The sequence below is a fragment of the Notamacropus eugenii genome, chromosome 2, assembly GCF_028372415.1.
Source record: "Notamacropus eugenii isolate mMacEug1 chromosome 2, mMacEug1.pri_v2, whole genome shotgun sequence".
Taxonomy (NCBI): domain Eukaryota; kingdom Metazoa; phylum Chordata; class Mammalia; order Diprotodontia; family Macropodidae; genus Notamacropus; species Notamacropus eugenii.
Window position 1 is genome coordinate 112,786,414 of NC_092873.1, and position 25,634 is coordinate 112,812,047.

General features: G+C 36.3%; 1 protein-coding gene across 1 annotated transcript in view; it reads right to left on the minus strand.

The window, feature by feature from the left end:
• Positions 1 to 969: 969 nt before the first annotated feature.
• The window catches only part of PTCHD4 (patched domain containing 4), a 318,279-nt gene continuing 293,614 nt past the window's right edge, over positions 970 to 25,634 (minus strand). The window contains exon 3 of the mRNA XM_072642405.1: positions 970 to 5,388. Within this exon, the coding sequence (XP_072498506.1) occupies positions 3,755 to 5,388 (1,634 nt within the window). The 3' untranslated portion in view covers positions 970 to 3,754. The remainder of the gene's footprint in view (positions 5,389 to 25,634) is intronic.

Genomic DNA, 25,634 nt, shown 5'->3' on the forward strand with positions numbered 1-25,634 from the left:
AGGAAATGAACAAGGTTGAGTTAGGCAAGGAAATTGACAACACTAGAGTTTGCTGATGTATGATGAAAAAGGATAGGTCTTCCTTCTTTTTAGATGGCCCACAGAGAATTTTCAAGGAACTCATGGAAGATCAAAATGCACCACTCTTAAACTAACAAGCACTAGTTTGGTGTGTCTTAGTGATTCCTAAAGGAATATAATGTTGAAAAAAATCCAGAAACTTTTATCCAAATCCACTATACAATTGCTTAAAATAATTTTTTTCCTAGTAAAATGGAAATGTCTTTTTGGGAGTCCAGTGCATACTTTAAAAGTAGTGAAACTCATTTCGTATTTTCCCAGTGAGACAGTAGTAGCCATTGGGAACCAAATAATGTCTCATACAATAATTCCTCCAAAAATGTCTTTTTTTCTTCTTTAAATCTTGTCCCATACCCTGTGAATTAAAAACAAACAAACAAATGGCAAACAAATGACAAACTCTTACTTCTGGATAACAAACAGAAAACTCTGAGAACCAAATCTTCTTGAACTGACGAACACATCACATTTGAAGAATGAGAATTCTCCTGTTTGTTTCTTCTTCTCCAGTGGGATGTTTGAGGATATATATATATATTGACATTACATAAAGTTATTAGTGTGAACACAGTTTGTCAGACAAGAAGAAGCAAATGGAAATACAGTCCTGAGAAGGCAATGAGACAGATATGAAAGCTATTGAAAGTGGCAAAATGTAAGAGGAGGCCTCAAGATTATGTTCTCATGTTTTAGGAACTTTTTTAAGTATCCAGAAAGTAAGGTATTTTATAAATCTCTATTTCCTAAAGGAGATAGCAGCAAATAATAATCAATCAGATTCTCTTAGTGCTTAAGTTTCTTCCTAGGACTGAGTAAGACACATGGGGAGTTACTCTAACTCTTAGAATAAGTGATGCTATTTCAATAAATTATTGCTGCAGTGTGCAAAGGGGCCCCACTTTGCTCTGGAAGAGCTAATGTACCTCCCAAAGTGTCATCCAGGTTGTGACTTAAGCAATGAGAGAGGATCAGACAGAATTCTGAGGTTGTAAAATTATGAGGGGATACTCTATAACAAGACTACTTTTTTCTTTTATTCATCCTCTGAATAAAGGAATATTATGAGAACTCCTCTGTTGAATTTGGCAGGATGGGAAACTGAACCCTGAATGAGACAGTCTCATTAACACTCTTTATTCCTAAGATTTATAGTCTCTTTGCATATGGAGCTTCTGCTGAAATCTGTGTTGGAAATCGCATGAATGTTGACCCAACAAGGCAAGCTTCTCCAGAATAGACTGCCCAAAGAAAGAGGTTGGATATTTGATATCTTCTCTCAGCTAATCACCTCCCATCTTCTACGAATAAATCAGAATTGGGAGGAGATGTTAGAAATGGAAGGCAGTCCATGATGAATGATGCTCTCCATCCTCTCACCCCCCACTTAGGGATACTGATGGAAATTCTTTAGGAGTTTGCTTTTCAGATTTGCAACTACGATATAGTGGTTTTACTTGTACCAAACACAGCCTTCTCCAATCATAGCTCTTCATGAGGCCAATGGCTTAAGTACCTTTGTCATGAATACACAGATGAGGTGAATGACATAACTCTATCCCTAAATACTTTTTCCCCCTAAATATTGACTATACAATCTGTGCCTCTACAGGTATGATCTGGAAGACATTGTTCATTTATTAGAAACTAGAAGGAAGGAACAAGCAAACTCCCCTCATTAAGCTTAATTTTTGCTTGGAATTTTTTCTTATCTAACCGATACATATTCATTTTAGAGAATGTTCTCTTTCCCCTTTAAATCCTGAGAAGCTTTTTTCTTGTCAAAGATTGGCATTCTTATTTACTTGTGTTTGGTTCTTCATGAGTTCGTCAACTTCCTTGAAAAGGTTTCAGCCAGGAAGTTCTACTGTAATAGTCTCCAAGGTTCTCCCATTGTTTTTAGCTGCACATTGCCAATTAAAGCACAGATACAAAACTATCAGGGTCCAACAACCTTCTCCCATGCCAGAGAAGGGAAGTGCTATGTGATATCACATGAGATGGGAGTTTGCTCAGTCCTGCCTAAAACTGAAATCATTTTTCTCCTGGGAGTATGGCAAAAGGCATCTTCTAGTAATCTCTTGTTATTGGAGGTGCAAAGCTAACCCAAGGAAGCACATTGCAGACTCAGTTCTGTCTGCTAGTGAGGCAAGCAGCTGTGTACCTTAAACCAAATGGACTTTTCCACTGCATGGAATCTCCCAGAAAGAAGTTGGCAACAGCCATGGCCATCCACCACCTGAGGAGATCTGTGATCTCCTGAGAAAGTGGCCCATCTGGACACAATTTACAGGTAACAAAGACAATGATATTGTAGGAAGCTATACGATGGTACTGAAATAGGTATAGTGACCATTATCGTAGTGACTGTGGCCTGGGTTGATTTCACATTCACGTTGATGCAAGATACATACCAAAGTTAACAGGTATTAGAATATTTTATGCTAAGATTCAGTTAGCAGGCTTATGATGAGTGGTGAAAGGTCCATTTTCCTCTATTTGCTTTACAGGTTGCCGAGTTTTCTCTCTCTTTGCCTACATTCACTATCTATATTCTATAGCAGGACAGCTTTACCACCTAGATCAATGAAGACATTATAATTGTGGTATACACACATTCACACACATACATACACACATATACATATGTTATGGTCCATATGAGGAAATCTGTCCATTTGCAGATGTCATACCTATCTATAAATGGGCAGATCACCCTGCCCAGATGAGAAAAACCATTTAAAGACCATTGAAAACCATTAAGACTATTAGCTCTGCTTTGGGACAAGAAAAATAACCAAATCTTTCACCAGATCATCAGAAGACATTTGAAGTAAGGTTTTCAAAGACTGGTTAACTCACAAATACTTTCTAATGCATTCATTGTTTTGGCTTATTCTGCTTATCACAAATCAGAGGTAACTCAGCACATAGTAATAATTCTCCTTCAAAGTATATTAATCTTTTAGCTGATTTTGAATGGCCATGATTTTCTGTATTTGGGCAGGGCCAAAGTGGACAGTTGCAGAAAAGGCCTGCATGTCTGCAAATAGACACTTTCTTCCATGTGGATCATAATATATATTAAATACAAATACATGTATATGTATATATCATGTATATACATATAAACATATATATATATACACATACACAGAAAATGAATTGGGAAGTCCTTTGGTTTAGACTTGTTTAAGTATCTACTTCCCAAGTGCATAGGTTCCTTTGACCAATCTGTTCAGAAAACAAATATGAAAAGTGCCATGACAAGTTTGATAATTCCTTCATTTTTTCCCCTTTCCATTTGGATGCTCTTTTCCCACCACCAACATTTCTAAGTCTTTTATCTTCAAAAATAACATTTTTTGACCTTTTATCTTAATATATCACTAATTCACAGATTCTCTTGCAAAACTTCACAATTACTTCTAGAAACTAGTCTATAGTGAAGACTAAGGTTCCAAAGAGAACTACTTGTTTAAAAAAACACCAGAAAAACCAACTCTTATTTCCTCCCTCCCCAGAAAATGCTGGCACTTTGATGTGTTGCGAATAATCCACTCTGAATCTGGCTTGCCTTGTTACATTTGGCCAGCCCAAGCAGCTGAGGTCTGAGCTTCCCTGAATCTCTGTGCGACGTTTGGGAAAAAAAGGTAATTCAGTTTGTCTAAACCTCTCAGACAGTTGTGACATGATCAGGATTCTCTTGGATTTCTATGCACTCAATTTCCTCCCTCTCCTTTCGTTTAGCACGTTTCTTTTTCTTGTGGTGCTTTTTGGAGGGGGGGAAGAAAGTTAGGAAAACAGGTAAGATAACAAAACAGTGCAGAAGCGTGCAACTCCCGGTGAGCAGCAAGCATTTGAACAGTGTAAAGGTCAAGTTTGAAGGCACAAACAGGAGGGGGACCAACCCAATAAGAAAAGAAGTAACATTTTGCAAAATGGCTGTCCCATGCTCTTGTAGGGAGCTTTTGATACACTGAGTTCGGGTGTGCTCAGTTGCTAATACAAATGTGTAAAGCAGGGGTGCACAGTGATCAATGGAAAAATTTAAAGTGTAGATAAGGCACAAGATAGAAATGCAATCCATGTCTACGTTCCACAGTGTCATCAAGCCCAGAACGCCCAGCTCGATTGAGGTGACACTGAGAATTAGCCAGAAGTTTCCCAGAGGGTGGATCACTAAGAAGAAAGTTAAAATTAACATCAGCAGGACTCCAAAGCCAGCAATCAGGACAGGCATGGTGACAGACAAGCCATAGTGATCCATGAAAACAAAAGAAGGATTGAACACAATGAAGCGAATGCTCTTGGCCAGAGACAAAGGCCGAAGTTTATCTAGTACTTGTATTACTTCCTTCTGCTTGTCTCTGCTGGTCCTGGCCACCAGATACAAGCGAGAAGCGATGATATTGCTTTCATCCCCTGCCTTGGAGAAAATGATATCGTTTCGGAAGTGCTGGAACTCCGGCTTTTTTAAAAAGGAATTTTGCAGAACACTGATGAAGTCACTCTTGTTACTCGCACTGATGTTGCCGACTTTGAGGAACTGGTAATACTGGTCAACCCAAGACACTGCAGTGAAGCCACTACAAAGTCTTCTTAAGTCTTCCTGGACGGTGCCGTTCCAGTACTCCAGGGGCTCATATACGTAGAAGCCAATCACTGGACTGTAATTGCTGAAGTATTCTTGCTGTAGGATGGCATAAGAGACGCTTGGGGAATCACTGGCAAGCAGGCTGATGATATTGGCCCCATCACTGATCTGCAAACAGCCCATAAAGGAAAAGGAAGCATAGATGAGATAGAGTATAACAACAAATGGTTTCACATAGATATTTGTGATCCACTCATTGTAATGTTCCCGGAGAAAATGCTGAATGAAGTGGTTCTGGTAGGGATTGGTCTCATGATGAGAAGTTTGCTGATGCCCATCACTCATCACGGTCTGGAACCAGACAGGCTTACGATCTAGGTATTCTGCAGAGGGAATTTTGCAGCAGAAGATGCTGTGATAACGGTTCTGCTCTAGTTGACCAGCAAAGACCAGGCAGGAGCCAAAGAAAGAGAAAATGTAGAAGTAGTTCAACAGGATGGAGACACACATGTTCTGACAGAATACCTTCACGGCCTCAATGTTGGTGAAAGGGCTGGCACCCATACCAAACGTAATGAAGTACAAGGAGCTGGTCATGGTGTAGGTGACCATCACATCAGAATAGGCATCAGCAACCCTGTCTTTGAAGGGCAGGTTCTCTCTGGTTCTCCGCCATCCTGATAGAAGCTCAAATACTCCCTTTGTTCCATGACCTACAAATAATAATACAGAATAAATGAATACAATGTTTATTCTGCAGTTCAAAGGTTCTCAAACTTTTCTTGCTCTTGGCAGAGTATTATTCTTTGTCATGGAGACTCACAGCACACTGTTAAGATGGCAATACTCTACAGGAGAAATGGAAAGCTTGAACATGCAGATTGCAAATATATATTCTATACAATCAGAGAAAGACTTACACATACCCGAGTGATTGAATGTATAAATTTCATACAAATTCATGGGAGGTTCCTGCTCTGCACGTATGAGAATAAAAAATAGGTAGCATTTATATAGTGTTTAAGACTTGTGAAATGCTTTATAAATATCTCATTTTTTCCTCACAACAGTCTTGGAAAGTAGATTATAAATTGACTATAAATCCCAAACACTTTGGAGTACACCTGGTGTATTCTTGTGGGGTATGCCTTTGAGAACCTCGATATAGTTTAAGCAAATTCTTGGTAGACTGGTTATACTCAACATTGAGCTTAGGTTTGATTCTAGGGTCAGCCTTGAACTTCAGGGTTCATTACTCTTAGAAATTCTGTATAATTGGTTACAGATTTTTGGCTCTCCCGACGAAAGTCTCTCAAAGTTGTTCTACGAAAGCAGGAAATAATCCCAAATTTGTGGAACTACAGGATACAAAGAAGTACTTATCTGGTCCATGTTTTTGGTACTTCCAGTATACAGTCTCACAATAAAATTATTTTTTTCCTGTCCATACATCTTATCTAACTAAATAGGTTTTACGTTCCTTAAAAGAGGAAATGGCTATCTCAGACTTCTTTGCATCCTTTACAGCACCTAAGCCAGTGTTATATGTGTGTGTATGAATATGTGGGTGTGTGTATGTGGGTGTGTGTATGTGTATATGTGTGTGTGTAGTACATAGTAATAATAACAACAACTATTTTCTATAGCACTTTAATGTTTGTAAAGAATTTTCCTGAAATTAACTCAGCGAGGTGAATAATTCCTAACATTATAGATTCCCATTTTCTCTTATAAAGAAACTGAAGCTAAGAGAAATACCTATCAGTTATAGATTGATGGAAACTCAGAAATTTTCTTGTCCAATTCCATAATTTGACCCAGAAAGAAGCTGAGATCCAAAGAAGAAAAAAATGTTCAGTCATATGAATGATAAGTAGGGGAACTGAGGTTTAAATCAAGGCCTTCCATCTCCATATCTAGTGCTATTTCTACTCTTATGCCCAGGGGAACATAGCTTTCATCTTAGAACTAGGATTTAAACCCAATCTCTTGACTTCTGGTTCTTTCCTCTTTCAAGCATATGTTTCCACCCTCAACCTATCTTTTCAGAGTTGTAGTATGTGAAGGATACTACTACCTGAGTTGCTTCATTTAGGAAACCACATAGCAATATTAACCATTTCTAAAAAGATTGAAAATGTCTAACTTTTCATTTTTTCCGTCTTCATGGAGGTAGAATGATAGGTAGTAAGCAATTCAGACAGGAATCATATCTACTACTTGCTTAATAACCATCAAATAGTCTGGGTCTGGGAGCACATACAAGGTGAGTGCTTCCAAATGATTGACAGATGAACATGACTCATTATTCATATAAATTCATGTGTTCTTGTTGATCTGGCTTCTAAGAACTTTTAGCTTAGATGAGTAGGTATTTGTTTTCAGGGCTTTGATGAAAGAAAATGTAGATCGTATATACATACATATTTATATACACATGAAGTAGGTGCAAGAAACCAAAGAAGTACCATTCTGGAGAAAATTACTTGTCTCCCACTGAGAACATGATGTTTAATTTATTACTATGTACCTTTCTCATAGAGTTTGGAATATTAAAGATGAAAAAGGCCCCAGAAAGCTTATAAATAAGTCCAAACCCTTAATTTTACAAAGAAAAAAACTGAGGTTCAGTGAAAATAGTTCAAGACGAAATGAGTAATAGAAGATCAAGGTACCTTGATTTCTAGTCAATGCTCTTTCCACTGGTGTTGATAATTATTCTAGTGTTGAAAAGCTTTGGACATTTCCCCCTCCAATCTGACTAGCATAACACGTACACATCATGTTTACAATTGCACCCCACTTTTGTTGCAGTTTCATGCTGCGTTGTGGTGGCACAGTCTCAGAATTTGGTCGGATGACCTCTAATCCAAGTATAGCATTTTCTGAGGAGTGAAGCCCCTCATAAGTGGACTAAGGTTCCAAGAGGAACCAGCAAGTTAGTAAGAGAAGCAATTTTACAGTGTGATGATGCTGATTATACAACAAAAATTATGACTATTAAAAATGCAGGAGGTGTTTGTTACGGGATTAGGCAGGAGGGATCTCTTCTATGGTTTGGTAGTCAAACATACTGGTTGTGCTGCTTTCTGACTGGCTACCTATTGTGGTCCTGTTTGGTCAAGATGGATAGTTAGGTATTATGGTCCTGTCTTGGGCTAAATGGATGATGTGATTGCGGTTGAGTTGAAGAGCACACCCATTTAAATATGTTTAAAATATGCCTCTGGGGGCAGTGATTATATTGAGTCTGGGGTCCTGTGTTATGGTTAAAGCCAGATTGTGTCATTAAATGAGGACTCTTGTTCAGTGGGGCCGAGAAGGAAGGTAGAAAATTGAGTCTAGGGGCAGCTTTATTAGGATTCCATCACTTTTATTAACTAATGGGATAAGTGACACAATGCATTATCATAGTTTGACCTTAGGTTCATTCAGAGATCTCACAGATTAGAAGATGCCCTACCGGAGAAGTTTATGTGTGAAGGAGGATCAATGACTGGTTTAAAGCATGATCTAATACTCTTAGAATAGGAAAGAATATTTAGGAAATGTACACTTCCCTTGAAAATGGTGACTGAAAATATGATTTAAATTGATGGATGACAGTAGGAGGCCCTTGGCCCCAAACTGAGCATACAAAACAAATCATGTTAATAAAAATACATTTTCCTGGAATTTTGAAAATTTAATAAAGATTTTAAGCAGAAAAGGAAAATGGAGAAGTAAACAATGTATAAATCTAAGTAAACTATGTACAATGGAAATAATTCTAGAATCTCGTGACCTGGGTTCAAATTGAGCTTAATATTTGTGTGAACTTGGGTAAATATTTAGCTCTTATATACCCCACCCAGCTTCCTCTCCTGTAGGGTGGTGGAGGACATGTGACTACAGATAAGGAGATTGATAGGTAGGACTGACAAGATTTGGCAAGTAAAAAGATAAGTGGGGTGAGGAAAAGCAATGAGCTGAAGATGAACATGGGTGATTAGAAGGATAGTGATGCTCTTAACAGAAATAGGATTTTGAAATAACGATAGGTTTTGGGGGAAATATAATGAGTTCAGATTTGGACATGTTGAATTTGAGACACTATAGCAAAGCCAATACATTATTAATACCTGTACCAATTCCTATATTTGCTGTTCTCTTTAGTTTCTATGATTTCCTTTTAGTCTATGTAAATATGTTGTTACTCTTAGAAATTTTTTATATTTGAGGATGTAAATGACACAATATTATTTGCTATAGAATGTGTACATGCTTAATACACACATTTCTACATATCTGTATTAATATAGCAAGGTATTTTAGATAGACTGAAAATATGTCTCTTAGTCCCTATTTAATCTGGGCTAGCATTTCATACATTTAGAATTTCAAGGTAGGGAAGTGGTGGTGGTAGGGTGCCATAATAACCTCTACAAGGCTTTAGTTCTACATAGGAGAGAAAAATTTAAGATCATTTTTGTGGCATTTGCCATAGAGTTGATGTTTCCTGTAAATGCTAATTGTCCACTGTTTTTTATTTTCAGAAAAAAAAGGTCTCCTCTTTTCATAACCACTTCATGACTAATGTTTATTTAGGCCCAGTTGGCCCTATTTCATTTGGCAAAAAAAATAAGACTTTTTACATCTCTTATATTAACTAATTTTGAACAAATCAGGGAACAAGTTGCTCCCATTCATGATCCTCAAATACTGCCCTCAAATATCCTAAAGCAATGGGAATTGATGATATAATTGAACAGTGTAGAGAGAGAATATGACCCAGGACAGAAAACAGTGCAAGTGGAGGTAGCAGATAGCTTCTCACTAGTCACCATCTTGGAACTACCTCAATCTCTACCCTTCCCCCCAAAGGAAGGAGTATCTCTAATCAATCTCAGAAATAGACTTTTCATGTATAATAGAGGAAAGCTAGGTGCCATCTTTGGAGGTTCAGTCTGGAGAAGTGCCTCACTATTATCTGAATCTGGAAAAAGACTTTGAGGTCTTGTGTTCCAGACATCTATTAAGTATAGGCTTCAATAAATCATCTTTGGACAAACACATGTTTCGTAAGTCTTTCTTTTCTCCATCACTCCTCTGGGCTCAGGGTTACCACATAATAACTTCTTTGGAGAGGAATTTGCTACCAAATTAAGAGACTGAAATAGATAACAGAAATACATTTTGCTTGCTCCTCAATTTTAAATGCCTTGAACTGAAGGAGTCCTTATTCTAAAGTGAGAGGACCTAAATTTAAATGCTAACTGCATATTTAGTTTTAAATATCCAATAGGTAGTTTGTGACATAGGAGTGGGGCGTTAGGAGAGTCAGACAAAGGTTGAATATGTTGGTTCAGGAGACACATACCTAGAAATGATATTTGAGGCCATGGCACTCAATGACATCAAGAGAGTGCAGAGAGTCAAATGTTTTTTAGAACAGAGCCTTGAGGGAGACACTCATATGACAATGCAAATATTTAGAAATATAGAAGGAAAACTAAGATTCAAATGACATGAAAATCCAGAGAGATTAGTTTCCAGTAGGAGGGAATCAAAAATATAAATTGTAGAGAAAGTCAAGGAATATTCACATAGAGAAAAGGATTTGGAACTTTAGAGAGAGAAGCTTCAGTTGAATGATGAGAATAGGAACCAAAACTGTAAGAGATGGAGAAGTGAGTGAAAGTGGAGGTAATGAGCTTTTTTTTTAGGATCACAGAGTGATAAATTTAGAGCTAGAAGGAACCCAAGGTATCATGTAGTATAATCTTCTCACTTTACAACTAAGGAAACTGAAGATTAGAGAGGTTAAGTGACTTTTTTAAAGTTACACAGGCAGTACGTAGCAGAATCGGGATTTGAATCCAGAAACTTTGGTCACAGACTTAGAGCTGGAAGTGACTGCAGAGGCTATCTAGTCCAACATCGTCATCATTTCACTGATACGGAACCCAGAGGGATAAGGGATTAGTGACTTGGCTGAGATCATGCAGGTTGTAAATGGCAAAACCAGAATTTGAATCCATATCTTTGAACCCCAAATAATGTACATTCTTCACTGCAGTTTGGCTGAGAAAGGAAGAGTTACAGGATGATAACTTAAGGGGATAATGGGGTCAAATGTAATTTTTTTACGATGAAGGAGGTCAGGACATGCTTCTAGGCAACAGAGAAAGTCAGCATATTAGAAAAGACTTAAATTTGAGAGAGTAGAGGGATGATTGTAGGAATAATTTTCCAGAAGAGGTGGGAAGGAATTGAGATCAAGACTATAAGTTCACCTTGATAGGAAGAAGCACTCTCTTTTTTATTAGAGAGGGGAGAAAAGAAAAGAATGGGAGATTATGTTAAGGAGTACTGAAAAAACAAAAAGAAAGAACTAGTTGTTGAAATAGAGATGTTAAGCATCTTGAAGGATAATGACCATTCCAACTTAGTTTTTGTGAGGGAGAAGGAAAGGACTGCCAGAACTAGTGACACTTACATGCTAGATTTCCAGAAACAAGATTTCAATGGATACAGGGAAAGGACAGACAAAATCCAACAAACCAAAAATTTATAGGAGAAGAAAGTCCAGTAGGAATGGGAAATTCTCAAGGATAAAATAAAAAGAGGCCATGATAAACAATTTTAGTTGGGAGGAAAGAAGGGAGTCGCCTCAAGAGACAGATGTGGATGTACAAAGCACCTAACTAGCAAAGCTCGATGTTAAAAAGACAGATGAAAGCAAGGGTAGATAATGGAAAATCAATACAAAATATGACAAGTTGTTATAAAAAGTGTTTAACAGTATTAAAGTGTGGAATTGAGTATCAAGGAAATTTAAGGACAACAAGGAAAGTAGTATTGGAAAAAAGAGGAAGATAAAAGAAGAGATGACTCATATTTGGGGTATATGGAATGATGAAAACTCTGATGGGGAGAAATGAGAGCTAATCAATTATTATTTTTTGGCTTCTGTTCTTACCTGCCAAGAAGAATATTCTTATAATATTTGAACTGGAAAGGGCAGAACAAAAATGCTTAATGGGAAATGATGCCAAAGATAATAAGGAGATGTGAGAGAACACTTTGCTGCCTGAAATAAGTTCAAGATACCTGTCCCAGATAAAGGATATCTTAGGATATTGACCTAACTGAAAAGTTTTATTTCTGAATTTTTGTCAATAACCTTTGAAAGATTGTGAAGAGTAAAAAAATGTACTCTTCCAGGAAATTGAAGAAGGTCAAATTTTCTGATTTTCGAAGAAGGGTTGAGAGTGGAGATTGCAAACTTCTCAGTGAACTTTGAATCCTAGTAGCATTCTACAATATATTATTAAAGGGATGGCTAGTGAGCACCTAGAAAAGGAGACAGCAGTCAGAAGGAGTCAGCATGGCTTTACTTAAAAACAAACAAAATACGTAGTATGGTTTTACACATCTATGTATGTGTTAAATTAAAAAAATTAAAAATAACAAAAAACCGAATTGTTCATGCCAAATTAAAGGCATTTCTTTTTTTCTGACACATTCTAGTTTGGTAAATAAGATACAATTTACTTAGACATTAAACACAATTTCTGACAAAAGCTCCTGTGCTATTATTGTGGAAAAAAAGGATGGCAGTACAATTAAATAAATTTGGATTTCAATAAACTCACAGAGTAGGCATTAGTGACTTGATATTAAATTAGAGGGGGATTTTTAACATAGTGGTCCGGGAATCAGTGCTTAATATTTCTTTATTATCTATGTCTTGGCAGGCATTGAAGAAATGTTTATCACATTTGTAAATGACCAGAAGCTTGGAGGGATAGCTAAAACACTCTCTGACTTTAGCATAGTAAAAGATCTCAATAGGCTAAAATGATGAGTTATATCAAAGAAGATGAAAAGAAATATGGAGAAATTTAAAGGAAACTTGAATTTAGTTTCAACATCTAATCATCAGAAGTACAAATTGGGGAATGTGTGGGTAAATGTCAGCTCATTTGAAAAAAGTTCTAGGTGTTTTAGTGGATTGTAAGCTTAACATGAGTTGACAGTGTGATATTGCAGTTAATAGAGTCTTAGGCATCAATAAAACAGGTTTAATGTTCAGGGCAGGAGGGAAGGGGTAAGAGCACCATATACTGACTCTGGTTGTGCTATATCTGCAATATTTTGGTTAATTTTGAGCAACACATTTTATAAAGTATATTGATAAGCTGGAGATCATCTGTATATCAGCTAAAGGGATTAGACCTACATCTGGAAGAGAGGAGATTATAATTATCCTTTAGTATTTGAAGGACTGTCATAGAATTGTTCTGCCTGTCCCCAAGAGAAAGAAGAAGGAATGATAGATGGAAGTAGAAGGAAAACATCTTAACATCATGGGGAAAACCCACACAACAAACCCCCAACTTCCTTATAACTGGAGTTATTCAAAAGGGTTCCTCCCCACTAGAAGACATGGAACAAATGACTATTTCTTAGGTGAGTTTTAGAGGGTCAGGTATGATCTCACATATATGAGGCAGCCTCTCACTTCCCTTTTAACTTTGAGATTTTGTGACTCTTTGGGATCCTGGTCCAATCCTTGCCCCTTCATTCTTCTCTGAACACATAAAATGATGAGGGCAGAGGAGAAAAAATGATGACATTATGCTGCTTCTGCAATATCCCTCACATTATGGCTCATCCCTCCCCCAAATGAATTTGCAAATGATCATGTGCTACATATGTGGTAACTTTCAGAGTGAATGGAAATCTTCCTATCGTATTGCTGTTACACTTGCAGGCGCAAAGATACTATACACGAACCTTGGAATCCTGTGAATGGAGGCGAGCTATGCTTGGGCTGCTCTCCAAGAATGCCATTAAGAAGTATATTTGGCTGAAGGAAACAGAATGACTCACCCTCTCCTCGTTCCCTGGTGCACAGAAAATATACTTCGTAGCTAATGGAATTATGGGTTATGCTATCCAACTTAGTGCCCTATATGTGGTAGATACTCAATAAATTGCACAAGTCACTTAAACTTTCTTGAGTTTCACTTTCTTAAATTTGTGATGAAGCAGGGCTAGACTGGATGACCTTCTGGACTTTCTTTAGTTCTTTGATTTTTTTATCAATGGTAATTTGTTTTTTGCATTAATTAAAACATCTGGTAAAAACCTCCATAAGGAAACACTTTAGAGTCTTGTTATAACATTGTCTGTCTGCAATGTTAGGATCTTTTGATGAAACAGCCTGCCCTGATATATTTGTCTAATGAATGAATAGATGAAAAAATCCTTTTAAATGATATCTGAAAGGGATCCAAGAGAGACTCATTCATTCATTCATTCATTCATTCATTCATTCATTCATTCATTCATGTGTTTATTTATTGCTAATTTTAGCTCTATAGAGAACAAAGGCTCTACTGTATCTTATGGTAACTTCTGTTTGTATGCATGTGGAAACCACTGTGGGCAACCATTGTGGGGTTTAGTTACTAGTAATTCATGGTGAAAACTCCACATTGATAACTAGATTCCCCTTTATCACATTCACCTATGGTCATGCTTACTGCCCCAGGCAGGTGACTTAATTCTTTCTCTCTGTTCATGGATATGGCTTCTTAAGGCCGATGACATATAGGGATCTATTGGAATAAAATAATGCAGAGAGAAGCAGAAGAGCTAGCCTTTCTCAAGAAATCTGTCTGAAGCAGAGAAGTGCTAGAGTCCGTCTCTAGGAAGCTGGCTTGTTTCCCATAGAGCCACAGAAGCTTAGAACTGGAAAGGATTTTGAAGTCACAGAATTATATAAATGTAGTGCTGGAGGGGGTCAGAGGGACCATCTAGTCTAAGACTGAAATTTTAGAGATGGGACAACCATCATCCAGAGAAGTGAAACCCCTTGTTTAATACTAGTTAACCACTCCTTTCTCAGACATGACTACTCTGATAAAAGCTATAGCCAACATTTCTTCTATTCTTACTTACATAATACCTGGGCATCCTTTTTTATAATTGGTAAACTGATAATGAAATATCCAATAGATAGGTATAGTCACAATATGGCCCTAGAAGAAGTATATTGCAGAATATTGTCAGTTCGAGTCAGAATTCAATACCAGAAATCATATTTAAGGGAGAGAGAACTCCCTTAGGAGTTTTAGGAGGCTGATTCTAACCTCAAAATCTTTCTTAGATCCTGGAAATTGTTAAGATTGTAAAAACTGAAAAAAAAATATAACAATACTCTCTCGCACACTTTCTCTATGACCAAAACAGAATATCAACTTTGGGGGTTTTTACCCTAATGGCTGTTGGATGTTACTGATAAAGGTTTCCAGCTTGAAAGTTATTTAGGCAAAGTAGAATGCTTTCTGTACTTATTTTTCCAGAAACCTAGAACTCTATGGCTCTCCACCACGAAATAATTTTATTGCAGTTCAGATCCATTTGCCTTTAAAGCATTTGCTGGGATGAGTGAGAAATTCATCATGGCCATGAAGCAATGGAAAATTAAATTAATACTGTATGACTGAGGTAACTGGTGCCCAGGGATCTCAGTAGTGGATACATTCCAATATTTAATCAATAGAACAGGTTTTTTTTTATGGAGTAATTGGCATATCCTTCTCATAATCCTATCTCATTCCACCTGGTAAAATGCCAGAAGGTAAGGTAGAGGTGGGCATGACCTAATCCTGTTTATTATGGAAAAATTAGGTGATCTCACAGACTTTCAGTGGGTAGAAAAATAATGAGCATATGAAACAGAACATTAGCTTTAGGTTTAGAAGAGTTGAGTTCCCTCATTGATACTGTATACTCACCCTCATATTTTCTCTATGATCCCAGCAGACTAAGAACTTGGATATGGAAAACAATTAGGCCCCACAAATTGGAGGTATCTTAGCACCATAAGTAGAGGCACTAATTGCTTGGAACGACTGAAAACAGATTATTTGGTATAAATGGACCTAGGTTGAAATTCTGCTCTTTCTTTAAACCTTTATGATCTTGAGCAAGTCACTTTCCTCTCTGGGTTTCTAAATCCACAAAATGGGAATGCTACTAGGTATTAAAGTTATTACAGAAGAGGAAATGAGATAATAAAAATAGAAATTATTTTACAAAATGCTCTTCGTATATGAAATAATCTTAGTTGTCTCATAAAGCTTGCAAACATTGCCCTGACCCTTTCATCACACTATTTGTTATACTTTTGTTAGCTTCATCTAGAAACATGACATATAGATGTCTGTTGTTTATTGTTTTTATTAAGTTCCATTAATCAAATCTTCTTTTGACATGAATTTTAACTGGGTTTCACTTGGTAAGTATGAGGAAAGTGTCATTCATTGTAGTCTCTATATGCCACATTCTAGGGATGGCCTTGGACCTTGGAAGTCACTTAACCTATGTGTATCTACATTGAAAATGGGGACATTACAGCTAGGATTATCCCAAGACTGTTGTTGTATTGTGAACTTTGCTAGAACTATATCTTCCTCTTAATTCCTCTGAAGAACACAAGGCTTTTTTAACTTTTGATTATTAATTGAATAGGCATTTTCCATTTCCTTCTTGCACATTTTGATCTCTGTTTTTTAAAAAGATGGATATCTGTATCTATATCCATCCACTCATCCACCCATGTACCTATCATCCATTCTTCTTTCTTTCTATCTATCTCTCTCTCTCTCTCTCTCTCTCTCTCTCTCTCTCTCTCTCTCTCTCTGTACTTCCATCCATTCATCTATCCAATCTATATTATCCAGGCCTTGGGTGATGACTTAGCAGGGACAGCATCAATGAGTATTTGCATGAATCACTGAGCTTGAATGGGTTCTCAGGATGTTTAGTTAACCAATATTAAGAGTGCTAATCCATCACCATGGCAACATTGATACTGGGAACTATAGTTTCATTGTATACTGATGAGTATACATTACCACCAGCAGAACTGCTCTGCCTATCTCAGTGGAATAGGGGTGGGGTACCATCTATTTATATAACATTATCAGAGCCACACAGCAACAGACATTATCAGAGCCAGTAGGGTTATCCTGTTCCATAATGGTCATCATTTCTATGTTCCTAGTGAATCAGTTCCCTGAATTCTTCTTGTAAAGGAACCTGACTACAGGACTAAAACTTACAGCTAGGACTGACAGTGCTATGTTGAAGCAAAATGATCAAGTCTTTAGATCTGGAAATCCACTGTTGTGTTTCTTCCTGGTCTAAATCATATGTGCTTTTGCCATGGTCAGAGGTTTTGACTGATTGTGTCACCAAGGAAATATTCACAGCACTGGTGGTGATTATGACTATGTTCTCAATCACAAAGTATAATGGACTCTATAAATAGAAGGCAGAAGAAAAACATTTATTGAGACACCAGAAAGCCAAATCAGTCATAGCAGCCAAGAAGTCAATACCTGTTATTGTAGAGGGCAAAGTCATTCCCAAGTCTTCCCCGCCCCCCCCCCCCCCCCCCCCCCCCCCCCCCCCGCATTGGGACCTTCACACAATCAAACAAATACTCATGAGCCTAGCTCTGCCTGCCTACCTGTGTCCTTCCCAGTTCTGACTAGCCTGACCAACTTCCTTCCAGCTCTTCTCCACCCTTCCTGTTCTACCTGTTCAGCAAGTTCCTCCTATCACATGACTTAGTCTTCCATGTGATTTAAGCAGGTCACATGGGTCTATTAATGAATGGGAAATATTTTCCCACTTAAATTACCATTACATTGATGGATTAGGACAGGGGTGTTTAATCAATGGTCCTAGGAAAGATATGTCTTACCTATAACTTTAGGCTGTCAAGCATGAGCCATCAGATGTGAGGTAATAGGGATGAGTTCTTCTTTATATGTGGAGACTAGTATAGGTCAATAACAAGGTATGCTGAGACTTGTCCCCCATTGTTGGGTGTAAGACAGAACTATCCTGATACTCCACCTTTCACAAGTATGCAGGGAGTAGAGTAGGCTAAACTCCTAAATAGTCAAAGGATCATGGGTTCATAGACAGAAAGGTGGAAGAGACTTTAAGGGTCACCTAGTACAATTTCTTACTTATATAGACAAAATAACTGAGGCCTAGAGATGCTAAATGATTTGTCTGAGGTCACATAAGTGTGACATGAAAGTCAGAATTTAAATTCAAATCCTCTGATTCCAAATCTAGCACTCTTTCCACAGAGTCTAAATTGTATTCAGGCAATTATTGGCCTGAAAGAGTCAATTCTTAACTCATTCACCAGGATAAAATGCAGACATGAAAGGGGTTCGCTGTGTAATGATACAAAGAGTTTACATTTATCTAGCACTTTAAGGTTATAAAACACTGTCTAAATGTTTTCTTTATAGGAGGGTGATTTTATTAATATCCCTATTTTATAGATAAGGAAATGGATCAGAGAGGTCATGATTTGTTCTGGTAATACAGATAGTATTTGAAGGGACATTTAAATTCAGATCTTTCTGACTCCAAGTAGAGTACTCTATTCTCCAGCCCACATTGCCTTAGGAATCAGAGACCAAAACTCAAGGCCAACCTTTGGTACTCCTGTTGGAGACCATGGGTCAATAATATAACTTCTCAGAGTCTTAGACAATTGCCTAAGACATTAAGTTACTGATAAGTTGACTATCTGCGATTATAGAGGAAGTTTTTCCAACAGGATGAAATAAATACCAGCAACAGAATTTAGATATTGTGAGAATCACGTTCTGTGGGTTGCATTGAAAGGCTTCTTAATCATAATTTACAGAGTGATTCTCTTTTAAGTTGTTTCTATGGTTGATTGAAATTGATGGAAGTGATTGGAATTGAACTCAAGATCTCATAAGCCACGGTTATTTTTAGAAACTAGCACCAAAAGGGGAAATTAATCTTGTGTTTTAATTACAATTTTCTGAATATACTTCATATGCAAAATAAGAGATGTTCTCTGACATCATTCATAGACTCTGCATAATTTACTCACTTGTTTTTTACTTATGATGTTGCTCAAACCTTAAGCTTAAGTTTATTGATCTCTTTTGGGTCTAGTAGGGAGTGGACACAGGGGACTATCATCCAGAGGAGTACTAAGCAGAATCTCCTCCTAGAATATAAGCCCCATGAGGGCAGACATTTAAATCAACAGATTATTAAATTGCTATATATAGATTTTAAGTCAAAATGGCAGATTAAAGGCAAGAACTAACCTGAACTCTCCCAAACTTTCCTCCAAACAATTTAAAAATTATACCTCAAATCAAACTCTGGAGGGGCCGAATCAACAAAAAGTCAAGGTGAAACAATTTCCTAGACCAAGGCAACTTAGGAAGTTGGCAGGAAAGACCTGTCTCATAAGGGTGGTGGTTGGTTCCAGAGCACATTACAGTAAAAGCATGTGATGGTACAACATCAGTGGTAGCAGCAAATTTGGGAGCTCTCAGCTCATAGACCATTAGGAAGTCAGACAACTGGTCAGAGGAGATTACAGAGGACTCTTTGCTGACACTGAGAGTAAGACCTAGTTGACTGCCCATACACTGTTCAGGCTCCCAGTCCTAGGATAAAGAGGAGTAGCCTCAGGGGAGCAGGAGCCCAGGTCATGGTTCCAAGGCAGAAAAGAATGGATGTGGTAACTCACAGAGGAATAAGGGCCTCAGGTCCAAGGCAGAAAGGAGTACTATTTTTTACAGCCACAAAAAAGGGTCTAAGTCACATCTCCAAGGCCCATAAGGGAACACTTGTGGCTATAAAGGAGCAAGGTCACAATTCTAGAGTGTAGAATAATGCTTATGTATGTATGCTCACAGACCAAAACACATTCTAGGAAAGCAGTGACCTCTCCCCAACCCAGGATGAAAGCACAGAAAACCTGAAACTTTGGACAGTGCCCCTTTCATCCCAGGAGCAGAACCCAACTTTAACATAAAGTTAAAATTCAAGAAATAGGCTACAAAAATGAGTTAACAACAACAACAACAACAACAACAACAACAACAACAAAAGAACCTGACCACAGAAAATTACTATGGAGACAGTGAAGATCGACACAAAAGAAAAAAGACAACAGTCAAAGCAGCTACATGTGAAACCTCAAAGAAAAATGTGATTTAGACACACGCCTAAAAATAATTCCTTGAAAAGGGCTAAAAGAATTTTAAAAATTAAATAAGACAGGCAGAGAAAAAATTGGAGTAAGAAATGAGAATGATGTAAGAAAATTATGAAAAGAGAGTCAACAGCTTGGTAAAAGAGGCACCAAAAATACTGAAAAAATAATATCTTTAAAAACAGAATTTTCCAAATGGTAAAAGCAACACAAAAAACTGACCATGTATTAGAATATAAAAACCTTACAACTGAACAAAGAAAAACAGAATTGTTAAATGAATCCAACAATGCAATAAAAATTACATTCAACAAAAGACTATGGATACGTAGATTAAAAACTAATTAGAAACTAAATAACATAATCCAAAAGAATGAGTGGGTCAGGAACAAATCACGAAAATAATGACTAATTTCATTAAAGAGAAGGACAGCAATAAAACAACATGCCAAAATTTATAGGATACAGCCAAAACAATATTTAGAGGACTTTTTAATATCTCTAAAGATTTAAATAAATAAAATAGAGAAAGAATGTGACAATGAATTGGGTGTGCAACTAAAAAATAGAAAAGGAACAAATTAAAAATTCCCAATGAAATACCAAATTGGAAATCCTGAAAATCAAAGGAGAGATTAACAAAATTGAATGAAAGGCATTGAACTAATAAATAGAGGTAGGAGCTGACGAAAAAGAAAACACATTAAAATAAACCATTGATTAATTTGATTTAAAAAAAAGAAGGAAACCAAATTACCAGTATCAAAAATGAAAAATAAAGATAAATTTATGCCCAGTGGAGATGGAATTAAAACAATTGTTGGGAACTATTTTGCCCAATTAAATGCCAATAAATCCAACAATCTGAATGAAGTGAAGGAATATTTACAAAAATTCAAATTGCCCAGATTAAAGGAATAGGGAATAAAATACTTAATCCTGCTTTAGAAAATTTCTAAATTTTCTAAAATTTTACTTCAGAAAAAGAAATTGAACAAATCATCAGTGAGTTCCATAAGATAAATCTCCAGGACCAGACAGAGTCACAAGTGAATTCTTTCAAATATTTAAAGAACAATTAATTCCAATATTATATTAGCTATTTGAAAAAATAGTCAAAAAGGAGTCCTATAAAATTCTTTTTTTATGGAACAAATAAAATGCTGATACCTAACCAGGGAAAGCATAACCAAAAAAACCCCCTTAGATAAATTTCCCTAATGAATATTGATGAAAACATTTTAAATAAAATACTAGTAAGAAGATTATAGCACTAGATCACAAAGATTATATACCAAAAGCGGGTAAGATTTATACCAGAAAGATAGGGCTGGTTCAATATTGGGAAACTATTAGCATAATTGACCATATCATTAGCAAAACCAGCGGAAATCATATGATTATCTCAATGGATGAAGAAAAAGTCTTTGATAAAAACAGCACTCATTTCTACTAAAAATGCTAAAAAACATAGGAATAAAGTTTTTCTTAAAATGATAAGTAGTATTTATCTAAAACAATTAACCAGTATTATCTAGAAGGGGGATAAGTTGAAAACCATTCCAAAAAGATTAGAAATGAAGCCAGGATAACCATGATCAGCACTATCATTTATTATTGTACTAGAAATGCTAGCTATAGTAGTAAGACAAGAAAATGAAATAAAAGAAATTAGAATTTAGGCAATGAAGAAACAAAACTTTTACTCTTTGAAATGATATGATGGTGTATCTAGAGAATCCTAAAGAAACAACTAAAGGACTCTTTGGAATAATGAACAATTTCAGCAAAGTTTGCAGGTATAAAACAAACCCACATAAATCATCAGCATTACCAACAAAGTCCAGCAGCAAGAGATAGAAAGAGAAATTCCATTGAAAACAACTGCACACCTCCAAGGAGGAGGAAATTAAAACAATAATTAGAAACTACTTTGCCCAACTTTATGCCCACAAATTCGATAATCTAAACGAGATGGATTAATATTTTAAAAAATACAAATTGCCCAGGTTAACAGAAGAGGAAGTTGAATACTTAAACAACCCCATCTCAGAAAAAGAAATTGAACAAGCCATCAATGAACTACCTAGGAAAAAATCTCCAGGGCCAGATGGATTCACAAGTGAATTCTATCAAACATTTAAAGAAGAGTTAATTCCAATACTACATACACTATTTTTGAAAATTGAGGAAGAGGGAGTCCTCCCAAATTCTTTCTATGATACAAATATGGTTTTGATACCCAAACCAGGAAGAGACAAAACAGAGAAAGAAAATTATAGACCAATTTCCCTAATGAATATAGATGCAAAAATTTTAAATAAGATTTTAGCAAAACGAATACAGCATCTTATCATGAGATTAATACATTATGATCAGGTAGGATTCATACCAGGACTACAGGGCTGGTTCAATATTAGGAAAACTATTAGCATTATCGATCACATCAACAACAAAGCTAACAAAAACCACATGATTATCTCAATAGATGCAGAAAAAGCTTTTGACAAAATACAACACCCATTCCTACTAAAAACACTGGAGAACGTAGGAATAAAGAGAACTTTCCATAAAATAATAAGCAGTATCTATCTAAAACCTTCAGCAAGCATTATATGCAATGGGGATAAGCTAGATGCATTCCCAATAAGATCAGGGGTGAAACAAGGCTGTCCATTATCACCACTATTATTCAATATGGTACTAGAAATGTTAGCTGTAGCAATTAGACAAGATAAAGATATTCAAGGAATAAGAATAGCCAAAGAAGAAACTAAGTTATCACTCTTTGCAGATGATATGATGATTTACCTAGAGAATCCCAGAGATTCAAGTAAAAAATTACTTGAATTAATAAACAACTTCGGCAAAGTTGCAGGTTACAAAATAAACCCACACAAATCTTCTGCGTTCCTATATATTAGCAACAAAGCCCAACAGCAAGAGATAGAAAGAGAAATCCCATTTAAAGCTAGGGTAGACAGTATAAAATACTTTGGAGTCTACCTGCCAAAACAAACCCAGGGATTATATGAACACAATTACAAGACATTTTTTGCACAAATAAAGTCAGATTTAAGTAAGTGGAAAAACATTAGTTGCTCATGGGTAGGCCGTGCTAATATAATAAAAATGACAATTCTACCTAAATTAATATACTTATTTAGTGCCATACCAATTAAACTATCAGACAATTACTTTCTAGAGCTGGATAAAATAATATCAAAATTCATTTGGAAAAACAAAAGGTCCAGAATATCAAAGGGACTAATGAAAAGAAATGCTTGGGAAGGTGGCCTAGCGCTACCAGACCTCAAACTGTACTATAAAGCAGCAATTATCAAAACCACTTGGTATTGGCTAAGAAACAGAGAGGTAGACAAGTGGAATAGACTTGGCACTCAAGATGCAGTAGGTAAGGAATATAGCAACCTTCTGTTTGATAAACCCAAGGACCCCAGCTTCTGGGATAAGAACTCATTGTTTGACAAAAATTGCTGGGAAAACTGGATAACAGTGTGGTGGAAATTAGGCATAGACCCATACCTGACACCGTACACAAGAATAAAGTCCAAATGGGTACATGATTTAGGTATAAAGATTGATACCATGAATAAACTGGAGAAGCAAGGAATAGTGTATTTATCAGATCTATGGAGAAGGGAAGAATTCTTTACTAAAGGAGAGATAGAAAGCATTATGAAATGCAAAATGGATAACTTTGATTACATTAAACTGAGAAGTTTTTGCACAACCAAACCCAATGCAACCAAAATCCGGAGGGATGTAGTAAATTGGGAAAGAATTTTTACAGCTAAGCTCGGGGATAAAGGCCTCATTTCTAGAATATATAGAGAACTGACTCAAATGTATAATCATACAAGTCATTCCCCAATTGATAAATGGTCAAGGATATGAACAGGCAATTTTCAGAGGAAGAAATTAAAGATATCTATAATCATATGAAAAAATGCTCTAAATCACTATTGATTAGAGAGATGCAAATCAAAACAACTCTGAGGTACCACATCACACCTATAAGATTGGCAAACATGACAGAACAAGAAAATGATAAATGTTGGAGAGGATGTGGGAGAGTTGGAACACTAATTCATTGTTGGTGGAGCTGCGAGCGCATCCAACCATTCTGGAGAGCAATTTGGAACTATGCCCAAAGGGCTACAAAAATGTGCATACCCTTTGACCCAGCAATATCGCTACTAGGACTATATCCCCAAGAGATCATAAAAATGGGAAAGGGTCCCACATGTACAAAAATATTTATAGCAGCACTCTATGTAGTTGCCAAAAACTGGAAGTCAAGGGGATGTCCATCAATTGGGGAATGGCTGAATAAATTATGGTATATGAATGTAATGGAGTACTATTGTGCCATAAGAAATGATGAACAAGAAGACTTCAGAGAGGCCTGGAAGGACTTATATGACCTGATGCTGAGTGAAAGGAGCAGAACCAGGAGAACTTTGTGCATAGCAACGACCACAGTGTGTGAGAGTTTTTTCTGGTAGACTTGGAATTTTGTAATAACTCATAAACTTCTTATAAAAAAAAAAATCCCAAAGGTGGTTCTCAAGGCAAAATGCCTTCCACACTCAGAGAAAGAAATATGGAAGTCACTCACAAAATGTAGCAGATCATGTTTGTGTATGTGTATGTGTTTGTGTATCATGTTCTGATTTGTTATACGATTTCTTTCATTTATCTTAGTCTGACTACATAGCATGACTATAGTGAAAATATACTCAATAGGAAAGTATATGTAGAATCTATACAGAATTGTATGCAGTCATGGGGAGGGAGGGGGGTAGTGGGGGGTAGGTGAGGGGGATAAAATCTCAATTGTATGGCAGTGATTGTTAAACATTAAAAAAAAAATTAAATAAATAAATAAATAAATAAATAAATAAATAAATAAAAATCCTCAGGGAAAAAAATAAAAGAAAACAACTGCAGACAATAAAAATACTTGGTAGTCTGCCTGCCAAGACAAACCCAGGAACTATATGAACACAATTACAAAATGCTTTTCACATAAATAAATTCAGATCTAAACAGATGGAGAAATATTAATTGCTCATGGATAGACTGAGGAAATTTTAAAAAAGAACAATTTTACCTAAATTAATTTACTTATTCAGTGTCATGCCAATAAAACTACCAAAGAATTATTCTATGGAGTTAGAAAAAATAATAAAATCTACCTTGAAGACCAAAAGGTCAAGAATGTCAAGTCAATCAAAGAAAAATAAAATGTGAATGAATGTGACCTGTAGCACTTGCTCTCGAACTGTATTACAAAGTGGTAATTATTAAAATAATCTGGTACTGGCTAAGAAATAGAGTGGTGGATCAATGGAGTAGATCAGGGACAAAGTACACAGTAGTAAATGACCATAGTAATCTAGTAGATTACTACTAATTACTACTAATAGATAAACCCAAAGATCTAAGATTTTGAGATAAGAACTTACCATCTGAAAAAAAAACTTTTGGAAAAACTCAGAACACTTTGGCAGAAGTTAGGTGTAGACTAACATTTCACACTCTCTTGTTGCTGGACTTTGTTGGTTATATATATATATATATATATATATATATATATATATATATATATATATATATATGCTGAAAATTTAGATGGGTTTGTTTTATATCCTGCAAGCTTTGCTTATACCAAGAGAAGATCCAAATGGGCACATAATTGAGAGTTTGGACTAAAGGGTAATATCACTGTCAGATTAGAGGAGCTTGGAATAGTTTATCTGTCAGATTTATGCAAAGGGAAGAATTTATGCCTGAAAAAAGATAGAGTATTATGGAATGAAAAATGAATATCTGATTGCATTGAAAAGGTTTTGCAGAAAC